Source organism: Lissotriton helveticus, chromosome 1_1 (assembly GCF_964261635.1).
Source record: "Lissotriton helveticus chromosome 1_1, aLisHel1.1, whole genome shotgun sequence".
Classification (NCBI taxonomy): Eukaryota; Metazoa; Chordata; class Amphibia; order Caudata; family Salamandridae; genus Lissotriton; species Lissotriton helveticus.
In genome coordinates, this window is record NC_136057.1 from 1,735,798,818 (window position 1) to 1,735,811,403 (window position 12,586).

The 12,586-nt window shown below is 44.7% G+C and overlaps 2 protein-coding genes across 3 annotated transcripts in view; one reads left to right on the plus strand and one right to left on the minus strand.

Moving 5' to 3' along the window:
- The window catches only part of LOC144774269 (uncharacterized), a 592,191-nt gene that overhangs the window by 532,199 nt on the left and 47,406 nt on the right, over positions 1 to 12,586 (plus strand). The gene's annotated exons all lie outside the window — the stretch shown is intronic.
- Positions 1 to 12,586, minus strand: part of LOC144774243 (maestro heat-like repeat-containing protein family member 2A) — a 77,376-nt gene that overhangs the window by 27,128 nt on the left and 37,662 nt on the right. For both annotated transcript variants that reach the window (XM_078659177.1, XM_078659176.1), the window contains 2 exons: positions 5,631 to 5,750; positions 4,603 to 4,701 (listed from right to left, as the gene is read on the minus strand). In XM_078659177.1, the coding sequence (XP_078515303.1) occupies positions 4,603 to 4,701; positions 5,631 to 5,750 (219 nt within the window). The remainder of the gene's footprint in view (positions 1 to 4,602; positions 4,702 to 5,630; positions 5,751 to 12,586) is intronic.

A 12,586-nucleotide genomic window follows, 5' to 3' on the forward strand; every position in this document is an offset into this window, starting at 1 on the left:
TCATGGAGACCTTAAATTAATTGTAGAAGGACCTTTTTCATGTTTACACTGTAAATCCCAGTTTACTACCATGAAGGTAGAAAGCCCTGATAACTGTGTGAACATTCATACTCCATCATATAAAACATCTAAAATCACTGGTCATAAAAACATTCTTTGCAATGTACGCTTTTTACCTAAGCATACTTCTGAAATATGGGACATAATCTCCACAAATGAACCTGACTACTGTTTCATGACTGAAACGTGGCTCAAACCCCATTCTACTCCTTCCATTACTTTGGCTGTTCCCTCGGGATATAAAATGATCAGGTTAGACAGACCTAAGAAAATAGGTGGAGGAATTGCTATTGCTCATAAAAGTCACATTGATTGTTCTGTTTTGGCTGAACTCTGCACTCCAGACATTGAAATGCTGATTTTTAAAACAACTCTTTCCACCAAACAAACTAGACTAGGAGCCCTGGTTTATCGTCCCCCTGGACCTAGCTCTAATTTTGTCAATACATTACTGGAAAATCTTGCACCATATGTTCATAAAGACAAAGATTTTGTGCTAATAGGTGATTTTAACCTTCACAGCGAACTTATGAATTGTAAAGAAGCACAGGCTTTTCTTAACGATCTTTTATTATTAGGTCTCCAACCACACAATGTGGGCCCAACTCACGTGGCCGGACACACCCTAGACCTGATTATTACTAATTTTTCTGGTGTCATATGTCTGCCCCCTACACAGGTCAGCTGGACTGACCATTTTATCCTTGAGTTTTACACTCCCTATCCTGCAATCACTACCCCCAAAACCACAAATATCCCTGAAATACGGCGGCAATGGCATAAAGTCAACGAGGCCTCCTTCGCCGAGAACTTTGTCCAACCCTACCATGAGATTCCCGATGATATCAATAAAGCTATTGATATGTTCAGCAAAGACATTAAAATAGCCATAGACAAAATAGCTCCTTTAAAGCAATTTAGACCCCGACCAGCCAAAAAACAAGAGATCTGGTTCTCTGAAGAGCTCAGGAATCTCAAGAAAGCAGCTAGGAAATTAGAAAAGATTTGGAGATCTACCCATCTGGTAACAGATAGGAAACAGTATTGGGACGCCCTAAGCACATATCATAAAGCTATCAGAACGGCGCGAAAAACACATATTACCAATCTCATTACGGCTGCAGATAATTCCCCCAGAGTATTATACCAGGTCCTTCACTCTTTCACTAATCCTACAGCATGTGAGAGTGCAGACACTTCATCACAACTACTTTGCGATAATATATCGCAATTTTTTTGCACTAAAATCGATCTTATCTATGCTAAAATAGTCAATGCGAACAATATCTTGACCACAAATACAGTCCCCGTCTTTCAGGATTCAGAACTTGATAGTGGCCCTTATACTTTAGACCTCTTTCCCCCTATCACTCATAAAGAGGTATCCCTGCTAATGGTGCAGATTAAAAGTGGAAGTCCCGATGATATTATCCCGGCAAGACTCATGCCCGCCTTGCTCGGAATTCTATCACCCACCATCGAAAAACTTGTTAACCTTTCCCTTTCTACAGGATCTGTCCCTAAGCAGTGGAAACAAGCCTTGGTCAGACCAATCAGGAAAAACACCACAATTCCTTGGAATGATTTGTCTAATCTTAGACCTATTTCGCTGCTGCCGTTTTTGGGAAAGCTCGCTGAGAAGTATGTTAATCGTCAGTTATCCAGCTACATTGAGAAAGCTGGCGGCCTAGACTATTCCCAATCTGGGTTTAGGCCGAAACACAGTACAGAGTCCACCCTCCTGTCTGTCACTGACGATCTGCATATGTTTCAGGACAAAGGCTACTCAGTAATTTTGGTGTTGTTAGACCTTTCAGCCGCGTTCGACACCGTGTCACATAACATCCTTATTGACCGGTTGTCGAACGTAGGGGTCAAGAACAAGGCCCTTGCCTGGCTAAGGAGTTTTCTTACGGATCGGACCCAGACTGTCACCATGGGTAAATACAGATCAACTGAGGTAGAGATTACGAAAGGGGTGCCACAGGGCTCCTGTTTGAGCCCAACACTCTTTAACATCTACGTGGCACCCCTGGCAAGAGTGATGCGCAAATTTGGTTTCATCCCCGTGTCATATGCGGATGACACGCAGCTCCTCTTCCCCTTTCAAAATCTCACCACAGAAATAAGAAACTCCTTCTCCGCTGGCATGAAAGCCGTCGCACAGTGGATGTCCACCAACTTCCTACAGTGCAATGTCAACAAGACGGAAGTAATGCTGTTTGGAGACGCCAAATTACTGTGGACCCCTGACTGGTGGCCGTCTGATCTGGGTACTGTTCCAGAGCCCAGACAGATTGTCAAGAATCTGGGGATACGCCTTGATTACGATCTTTCTCTCAAGCAGCACAGTAATATGGTAGCTGGCTCATGCTTCCATACCATCAGCATGATGCGCAGAATATTTCCACTGCTACCGGACTCCTTCAGAAAAACTTTGGTGCAAGCCCTTATACTGAGTCGTATTGACTACTGTAACGGGCTGCTCCTTTCTGCTAATGAAGGAGTTCTGGACAGGCTCCAGGTGGTCCAGAACACGGCAGCTCGCCTTGTCCTAAATGCTCCCCCAAGAACAGCTTCAAAACCGCTATTACAGAAACTACACTGGTTGAGCGTTCGACAAAGAGCCAAGTTTAAGATATGCTGTATCATTCATAAATGCCTAAATGGAAATGGCCCCACATATCTGGAGCGGAAATTTACCTTTTACACCCCCTCCAGATCGCTGAGATCCAGTGAGAATTTTCTGTTGGCTGTACCTCGTGCAAAAAAAACCAGACTTGGAGGGAAAGCCCTATCTGTTGCGGGGCCCACACTGTGGAACAAACTGCCTCTGGCCCTCAGGCTCTGCACAGACCATTTAAAATTCAGGAAGCAACTGAAAACTCTGCTGTTCACTGATAAAATCTAGACCTTATCCCTCATCTGCATATTTGTTGGACTCTATCTGGTATCACAGCGCAGAGATACTCCGTTGGAGTCGATTCCAGCGCTATAGAAACCCATAAATAAATAAATAAAATAAAGAACTTTTGGGCAGCACTATCTCGTGCACCTGTCTGCTCAAAAGACACTTGTCCCCTGCCAGTGGTATTTAGGTTAAAATGTAGAAATTAAATATTGAGAAAAAAAATACAAAAAGAAAAGTGAGAAACTGATATTTCAAATGTTAATGCTGTATAAGTATCTGAAAATGATTTTATAGGATTTTATTGTTGTTTTAAGGTACAAAAATCCACAATCCTATGCCTAACCATAATGCTATCACTATCACTTGCCCATTACTATTATTTACTATAACCGAAACCCAAACCCCCTAACACTAGGAGGATAATATACCCACCACGTTTCATAGACCTGAACCTAGTTCATTCCAGCAAAGTATGCTGAACAAAATTCTTTACCCTAACCCTGTATCATGCCCATACTTCATCTCTAGCCATAAAGTTATCCCTAAGACTAACATTAAACAAGAACTGTTCCGTAACTGGCACAATATACGCAACCTGAAGTCAATCTCTATCCTTTATGCTTACATTAACTCTACACCTAACTTTAATGTGTACCATTACCCTTACCCTAACTCTTATTCACACACACACACCCACACACACACACACACCACCTCAAAGGCGGCAGGAACGCCACGAACAAAATGCCCTGCAAAACCAATGATCCAGTGAATATTGCCTAAATCAACCCTGGCCTCAGTGTCACCCAGCCCCCAAATACAATGATCCTCCCTGGCCTTGTCCTAGGCATAGGGGATATGTGTGGTTCTCTGCCCCTACAACGCAATCACACTGCCTTACCCATGTGTCAGGGTGGGTTGTTCAAGTTGGCCTCATGAAGGCCCATCCTCAGACAGGAGAGGTAGTCCTGTAACACAACACACCAGTGCTGGTGCCAGTGGCCTCCTGGCCCGGGCCAGTCACCATTTCAGTAGGAGTTTAGAACACAGTAATGCTGTGTGCTATAGAATATGGACTCAGCGGCATACCTTTCCTCAATGTAACTGTATTCTGTAGATACAGAGCCCAGCCTTTACCCAGGTCTGTTGTTTGATATCGAGTACCACTCCCCCCTTGAGTCCAGGGCCTCGTCTTAGACCCAGTCTTGTATTGAACACCCACATTCCTAAATGTAAGTTGTCTTGGAGGGTGGCATTTCCGTTGGTGCTCTATTACTTCTGAAGTCATGAGTAAATCAAAGGAGAAAGTAAAGGTTAAATGACTTGTTTTTATGGTACATGTAAGAGATTGTTGCATTTGGTATCATAAGCCCCTTCAAAATAAATTTTCTAAACAAATTTCTAAATTTCTACAACAAATGTTATATACACATGAGGAATGTAAGCTGCACTGGCCATTTATTTGATACAGTTTTGTTTTCGGAATTGTAGACTGCCTACGTCTTTAGACATATTTTAGCTTTTTGTTCTCGTGAACTTTTATCTAATTGTAAAATACATTTAATAAATGTGAACCGCCGCTGCTGAGGAAAGTTTGAAATATGAGACAGAAAGAGATGCATGGTTCTTACCTGCTCAATATCAGAAAGACAACCCTTGTACGCTTCAAGTACCTGCCGGCATGCGAAAGGATGAACCTTGGCACATCTTTGGAAACCAATTACTATGCCCTGCAAATAGGGAAAGACAACTCACAGCCTCAGGGAGACAATAGACATTAACCAAACACAGACATTTAGTACAGAGATTTCATATTAGAAAGAAAGGATAAACCTGGTTCTTGATTTCACATTCAGTGTTTACAGCTGGTATTGGTGAATGATTGTCAACTAGTAAAGCAAATATATTCAGTGGCCTGAAAGCATGATTTAAGGATACCTTTATACAGCTATGCTGGAGGGCCTTTACCATGCTACTTTAAAAGCATCTTTGGACAATAAGATGAGAGTTTTGTCACTATTTGTTTTCTGTCATTTTGTTCTCTCTGGTGTTTCACATAAAGGAACTGCAAGGACAGTTCAATACACAAGCCTTCTTTACAACAAAGGAGTGCGATTTCATTAGAAGGGGTGCTTATCCTTTCTTCCTCATGTCTACTGTTGTCTATTTTGAAGGCCTTTCTGAGAGAGTCATTTCAAAGCCTTCACATAGCTTTATGTCTTTCACCGCTTTATCTGCTACATTGATTAATCTTGATTTATCTTGTTTAAACACTGGCTTCTATCAAGAGAGATCACCAAAAGAGGCTCCTAACTATCCCTGATGAAATGCATTATTAGTCACCTGAAAAAAGGAGCTCTACATTTAATTTCTGCTAACTTAGTCCTCATCTACTCTGTAGAGGGGTTTCACTCTAATATAATTTGGCTATGCACACTTTTGAGTGAGAGGAAGTACTGAATGAGGAATGTTTCACCGGTCATCAATAATTTACCATCAAGCTCTATGAATGAAGTTACAAACCTACACAATGTACATCCAGATGCTCCACAGCCCCATATGACTACCCTCTCAACTTGTTTTTGTTGTGGTCATACAGGGTGAAATACCCTAGGGAAATAAATCTATGATAATTGTAAGAAATGCACTTGATACTTACTGCATGGTGAGGAGTAGCGATGAACCTAGTAGATTCGAACATGCTTCGAAGGAAGGGTAAGATCAGTGCAGTATCATCACAGCTGGCCATGCACTTACCAAGGCACTGGAAAATAAAACCCTAATATGGGAGTGAATTAAAGACAGTCTGAGTTAAGAATAAACAGCATCTCCTGCTCACTCTATGAAAGTCTTACTCATATTGGAGTATTCATCTTTGATTCACTCTACACACATATTTGTCTCCCACTTTCGAATAGCACTTAATAAGTTGAGTGAAATGTTTGTTATCTTATGTATAGTATAGTTATATTTTCTGGACATTGTAGAGATTTGTATATGGCCCTGAATATGACTCAAAACAAGGAAGTGAGGGGTAATGTGAGACAATGAAGGTCCAGTACCTAGGCTCTGAAAGTGCTAATGCAGAAACCAGTGGAAATACTGCTCCTTTCAGAAAGCAAAGTAGAAAGAAAGGCGGACAAAGAAAGGGGAATCCTAAGGATTTTTTTCTTGGTGCCTTCACAAATCCATGAGCATGTAATGTCTCATCATCAAGGGTGTTCTTCATAGGGCTGGCAATGCAATGCCCTATGGGCCCCACGAAGGGTCTCTGTAGCAGAGATCTTTTTATTTTTGCCATCTGATGAAAGTACCAGTGTGAGGGCGTTTTGAATGTGTGAGGTTGAGTGAATGTGTATAGTGAAATGAAGAGAGACTAAAAAGAGGTATTCAACTGGACTTTAAACTAATGGTTTCCTTTGCAGGTTTTAAAAAAACATAATTTGGTACGGGCGACTACAGGGAGGTAATGTATCCAAGTAGCCTAAATCTGTGAATGTGGTCAGGTCAACGTGTTTCTTGCCTGTTGGCCCAAAAAGTATCTGTACCGCTTCTTCAGGACCTAAAAAAGGGAGAGCTAACCCTACCCCACATCTAAGATGTGATATAAAGTGTAGGTAATCCCCTAAAAGAAAATACCTTTGTTCAAAAAGTTTAAAATTGATCGTCCAACTTAGAAAAAAAATGAGAAAATGAAGAAAACACACAGTAAACAAATGTTTTGCATGTATGGGCCAATGTGTCTCCAGGATCGCTTTTCCGGGACACTGTATGTGCATGCTATTGTTATCGCTGATCAGTCGCCAATATTTGAAGGAAGTAAAGAACACACTAGTACATGCAATATAACAGAACAGGCAAGTGGACATACAGGTAACAGACAACATAAAACCAATCTGTGTTGATGTTACACAGTGTATCACAAGTTGTCCGCAGGAGTGATTGAAGGGTCTTACCCTTTGTATCAGTGACCCATAGGCCAAAAGCACAGTGTAGCACTCAGCTGCTAACTGTGGAGAGAACAATGATAGTCAACATAAAGAAACAGCAAGTCAAGGGGACCCAAATTGCCTTTGGGTGAGAAAAAAAAGGAAAACAGAGAGTTTTCAAGAGATGAAACCATACTCATGTGGTTTCTGTGCCGAGAGCGCAGGAGACCTACCATCCCCTGTGCATCTGGATTGAGACTGAGCAGGGGAGAAGACCCGTCTTTTAAGGTGCAGGTAATTGTAGTGATTGTCCTTGGGTGGGGTGCATGCGACCGTGGGAAAGAGTGATGACGCACTGGGCCCCTTGAGATTCCAGAGCCATGATTCGCTTTTAAGTGTACCCAGAAACTGAAGGGCCTCCTGGTAAACACCAGACCTCATATTCAACAGTCCCACATGCAGAACACCTTGTGGGCCTTACCACCTGTCACAGGGCACTATCCCTGTGGGTCCTACGGGGTATGCCCACTGACTAAACATTCCTAAGAGGTCAGGTTGGGTCCCCAATTCGCCTGGAAACAGAAAAGTCACAGTAACTGCAGTACAAAAAACTGTGTTTACCTGATTACCTGCCTTTGTGGCCTTCATTACGCGGGAATGACCACGAGCGCTATCAAACCAAGAATAAAGGAGCACTGGAGCAACATATGCTGCAGACACAGCACTACAAAAATGTGTCATCACTTTTCCAACTCCAACCACTCTCCAGATGACCTCCGGCAGATAATTTTGGAAGCTATTAATTCATGGAGCCCTTTAAACCTTTTCAGAATGGAACAAGGGTGGATTTTATGCCTCTCCACCAACAGCAAAGGTTTGAAAGATGGAATCCTCTAGTGCGAGGTGTAATTCAGTCCCCTGTGAAATCAGATACTCTCTTACTATGGCTGGATTGACATTTTCTTCATACATGGGACCTGATATACCATATCACCATTGACACCATGTCACATATGGAATGCCCGGCTATGGAGTCCCAGACACCACACTAAGCAGTGCTTATGATAATCATTTTGCGACTTGGCATTGGTCTCTTCTTCAGTAACACAAATGAATCTGTTGATACCAATGAGGTGGTACCCTCCAATAAGAAACCATTTAACTGTCTTAGTCTACTGTTTGAGATGAACAAGTTACTTACCTTCGGAAACACTTTTTCTGGTGGATACAGTATCTGCCTGTGGATTCCTCACCTTGTGAATATCCCCCTGCGTCAGCAACGTTCAGAAAATTCTTTGTAGCTCGCCGGCGTGGACGACGTCACAGGGACGCACGACATCGCATGCGGCTCCGCTGACGTCACCGACTCCATAATAGGCCTACGCCGGTGTGATGACTTCAGTTCCGCCCTTTTTTCCGTGCCTTCGAGGCACACGGACGGACCAACAACAATAGATATATACACAGTATACACAGTACAAACTAGTCAAGTTAACACACATAGTGGGAGTATAACATAGTAAATCATGTACAAGAACACACTTCCTTTGAGGATAACATGTATACATTAAAAAAACATTACCAGAAATTCAGGTATAGAAGAGTGGACAACGGGGAGGCGGGTGGGCATTTGAGGAATCCACAGGCAGATACTGTATCCACCAGAAAAAAGCGGTACCGAAGTTAAGTAACTTGTTCTTCTGATGGATCTGCCAGTGGATTCCTCACCTTGTGAATAGATTCCCACAGCAGTCCCCACTCCCGGAGGAGGGTGTCCACTCCTCTATACCAGAAAGTCCTGAAGGACCAAGCGCGCAAAGTGGCCGTCCCTCCTCACTTCTGTATCTAAGCAGTAATGCTTCGTGAAAGTGTGGAGGGAGGCCCAAGTTGCCTCTCTACAAATGTCCTCTACAGGAACATCCCTAGACAAAGCAGATGTTGATGACTTTGCTCTAGTAGAGTGAGCTCTTATACCCTCTGGAGGTTCCTTAAAAAGCCAGGGCGTAGCAGATCTTGATGCATAAAATAATCCATCTTGAAAGTGTGCGCTTGTGCACAGCTCTTCCTTTTCCACAGCCAGCAAATCCAACAAACAACTGGCCATCCACTCAATAGTCCTTTGTCTTATCAAGATAAAAGCTCACCGCCCTCTTAGGGTCCAGACGGTGAAGCCGTTCCTCCTCCTTGGAAGGGTGAGGGGGAGGATAGAAGGTAGGAAGGGTAATAGACTGTCCTAGATAGAAGGGAGTTACCACCTTAGGCAGAAAAGCAGCCCTGGTCCTAAGAACCATTCGTTCAGTATGAATGGTCAAGAATGGGGGCTTTGAACTAAGAGCTTGAAGCTCACTTACCCTCCTTGCCGAGGTAATAGCAACCAGGAAGACCGTCTTAAAAGACAAAAGTCTCAAGGGACACTTGTGCAAAGGTTCGAAAGGAGAACCCAGTAAGCACCAGATTCAAGTCCCATTGAGGTACAATAAAGGGAGTAGGAGGAAATTTATTCGTAAGGCCCTTTAGAAATCTTAAAACAACAGGAGACTTAAATAAGGACGGCTGATCCGGCAGTCAGAAAAATGCAGACAAAGCCGAAAGATAACCTTTGACTGTAGCAACAGCAAACCCTTGCTGCGCTAAAGAAAGAGCAAATTGAAGTATAGCTGATAAACGAGCCCTCAAAGGATCGATGGATTTCTCCCCACACCAGGAAACAAACCGAGGCCACCTATAAGAATAGATAGGCTTGGTGGAGTCACGTCTGGCCGATAAAATGACATCCACCACATCATGTGGGAGAGAAAAGGAATTCAGGTTGCCCTGTTCAATCTCCAAGCATGAAGGTGTAAGGTCTGGAGGTGGGGGTGTAGAACCTGCCCCTCCATTTGAAAGAGGAGATCTGCCCTGAGAGGGAGACGGAGCGGCGGGCACGAGGTGGAGAACATCTGTGTACCACACCCTTCTTGGCCAATCCAGGGGGATCAATATGACTTGGGCCCGGTCTTGGCGAATCTTTCTCAGAACCTGAGGAATCAAGGGTATGGGAGGAAACGCGTAAAGGAGTTGTGAGCCCCAACTCAACTGAAACGCGTCCCCCAAAGCTCCCTGCATCGGATACTGGAGACTGCAGAATGACGGGCAGTGAGCATTCTCGTGAGTGGCGAACAGGGCCACCTGAGGAGTTCCCCACGTCCGAAAGACGTGACAAACTACCTCTGGATGAAGCCTCCACTCGTGGTCGGCCAAGAACTGCCGACTGAGACTGTCTGCACGCACGTTCAAAACTCCGGCCAGATGATTTGCCATCAGACAAATCTGATGGTCCTGAACCCAGGACCAGAGACGCAGAGCCACTGCGACCCCACTCGTCCCTTTTTTTTTGACATACCACATCGCGGTGGTGTTGTCCGTCAGGACTTGAACCGACCACCCGCGAAGGGAAGGGAGAAAGGCCTTGAGTGCTAGAAGTATCGCCCGCAACTCTAGAAGGTTGATGTGAAGCAACCTTTCCTCTGGAGACCAAAGACCCTTGATCTCCAGATCCCCCAGATGAGCACCCCACCGTAGAGTGGATGTATCCGTTATCACCGTGGCAACCGATGGAGGTAGATGGAAAGGCTTTCCGTGAGACAGATTGCCTTCCACGCTGCATCAAGATACATCCGCTGCAGCTTCTCTGGAGATCCTCACAGACTCCCTGAGATCTCCGTTGTGTTGATACCACTGCCTGCGGAGACACCACTGGAGTGCCCTCATGTGTCAGCGTGCATGGTTGACCAACAGAATGCAGGAAGGCATCAGACCGAGCAGGCGAAGGACCTTCAGGACTGGAACGACCGCTCCATTGTGAAATAAAGGAATCATTCCCTGTATGTCGAGAATCCTTTGAGGTGGAGGGAATGCTCGACATACAGTTGTGTCCAGAACCGCACCTATGAACAGGTTGCGCTGGGAGGGCACCAGGTGAGATTTGGGTACATTTATTGAAAAACCCAACCTGTACAACAACTTAGATGTGACTTGCAGATGATGGAGCACTGTCTCTGGAGATTCTGCTTTGATCAACCAATCGTCCAGATACGGGAATATAGGTATCCCCGACCTTCTGAGATGTGCTGCCACCACAGCCATTACCTTGGTGAAAACTCGAGGTGCAGTAGTAAAACCAAACGGAAGGACAGCAAACTGGTAATGTTGCGATCCCACCGTGAAACGGAGATACTTTCTGTGCGACTTCAGGATAGGAATATGGAAATAAGCATCCTGCAAGTCGATCGACACCATTCAGCCCTCTTCCAGCAGCGCCTGAAGAACCTGAGCAAGGGTGAGCATCTTGAACTTCTCCTGTTTCAGGTAAAGGTTCAAGATCCTAAGATCCAAGATTTGACGAAGTCTGCCACACTTCTTGGGAATCAGGAAATACCGGGAGTAGCATCCCTGACCCCTTTCCTGCTCCGGAACCACCTCTATCGCACCCTTTCGTAACAGTGACAGGACTTCCTCCTGCAGGAGAAGTAGGTGGTCCTCTGAGCAAAATCCTTGGCAAGGAGGGTAATCTGGAGGAAATTCCCAAAAGGGAAGAGCATACCCATTCTCTACAAGATTGAGAACCCAAAGATCTTATGTAACCAATGCCCAATCCCGTAGAAAATGGTTAAGCCAACCCCCTGCAGGACCCGGATGATCCGGAATGGCGGATCTAGGGCTGCTTTGTTGATGGTGAAGGGGGTTGGGAAGAGGAGGAGAAGGCTTGACGTTCTCGAGGACGAGCTCTTTGTTTGCCCCTGTAGGATTTATATAGTGGATTTTGCTGTTGCTGCTGCTGTTGAGTTTGACAGTAGGGACGAAAGGATGAACGTCCAAAACCTCTATACCTCTTAGTCGCAGAGCCTCTGGACTGCAGCCCCAAAGATCTGGCAGTAGCCCTACTGTCCTTAAATATTTCCAAAGCTGCATCAGTTTTTTTGCCAAATAGTCCAGCACCATCAAATGGCAAATCCAACAAGGCTGCCTGAACGTCCGCAGAAAAGTCAGATGACTTCTAGAGGCAACAGAAGTTCCCATAATGCGAGCAACTGAATCAGCAGTGTCAAGACCACTTTGAATCACTTGGCGTGCAGCCGCCTGTGTATCGGCCAACACCTCATTAAAACCCTTCCTGCTGTCCTCAGGAATTTTAGGAGCCAACTGCCGTACAGAGTCCATCAGGGCATGTATATATCTCCCCAAGAGACATGTGGCATTGGTCGATTTTAGAGCCATACTTGCCGAAGAGAAAATCTTCTTCGCAGTCTGATCCTGTTTCTTGGACTCCTTATCCCCAGGCACTTGAGGGAAAGCACCAACAGTCTTCTTCGTACAGGCTGCCTGTATAACCAGACTTTCAGGCAAAGGATGCGAGGATAGAAACTCAGGATCACCAGGTGCTACCCTATACCTCCTTGCAACACCCTTAGCCACTGCAGGAGCTGTAAGAGGCCTGTTCCAAACCTCCAATATAGGCTCAGTCAAAGCCTCATTAAAAGGAAGCAATGGTTCCACAACTGAAGACGGGGAATGGAGGACCTAAGTCAAAAGATTAGACTAGTATTCAGCTGCAAAGTCAAATTTAAAAGATCCGCAGCTTTTTTGATGACCACATGGTATGGTGCACGTCTTTTGAAGGGGCATCGGATACAGAGGACAGCTCCCA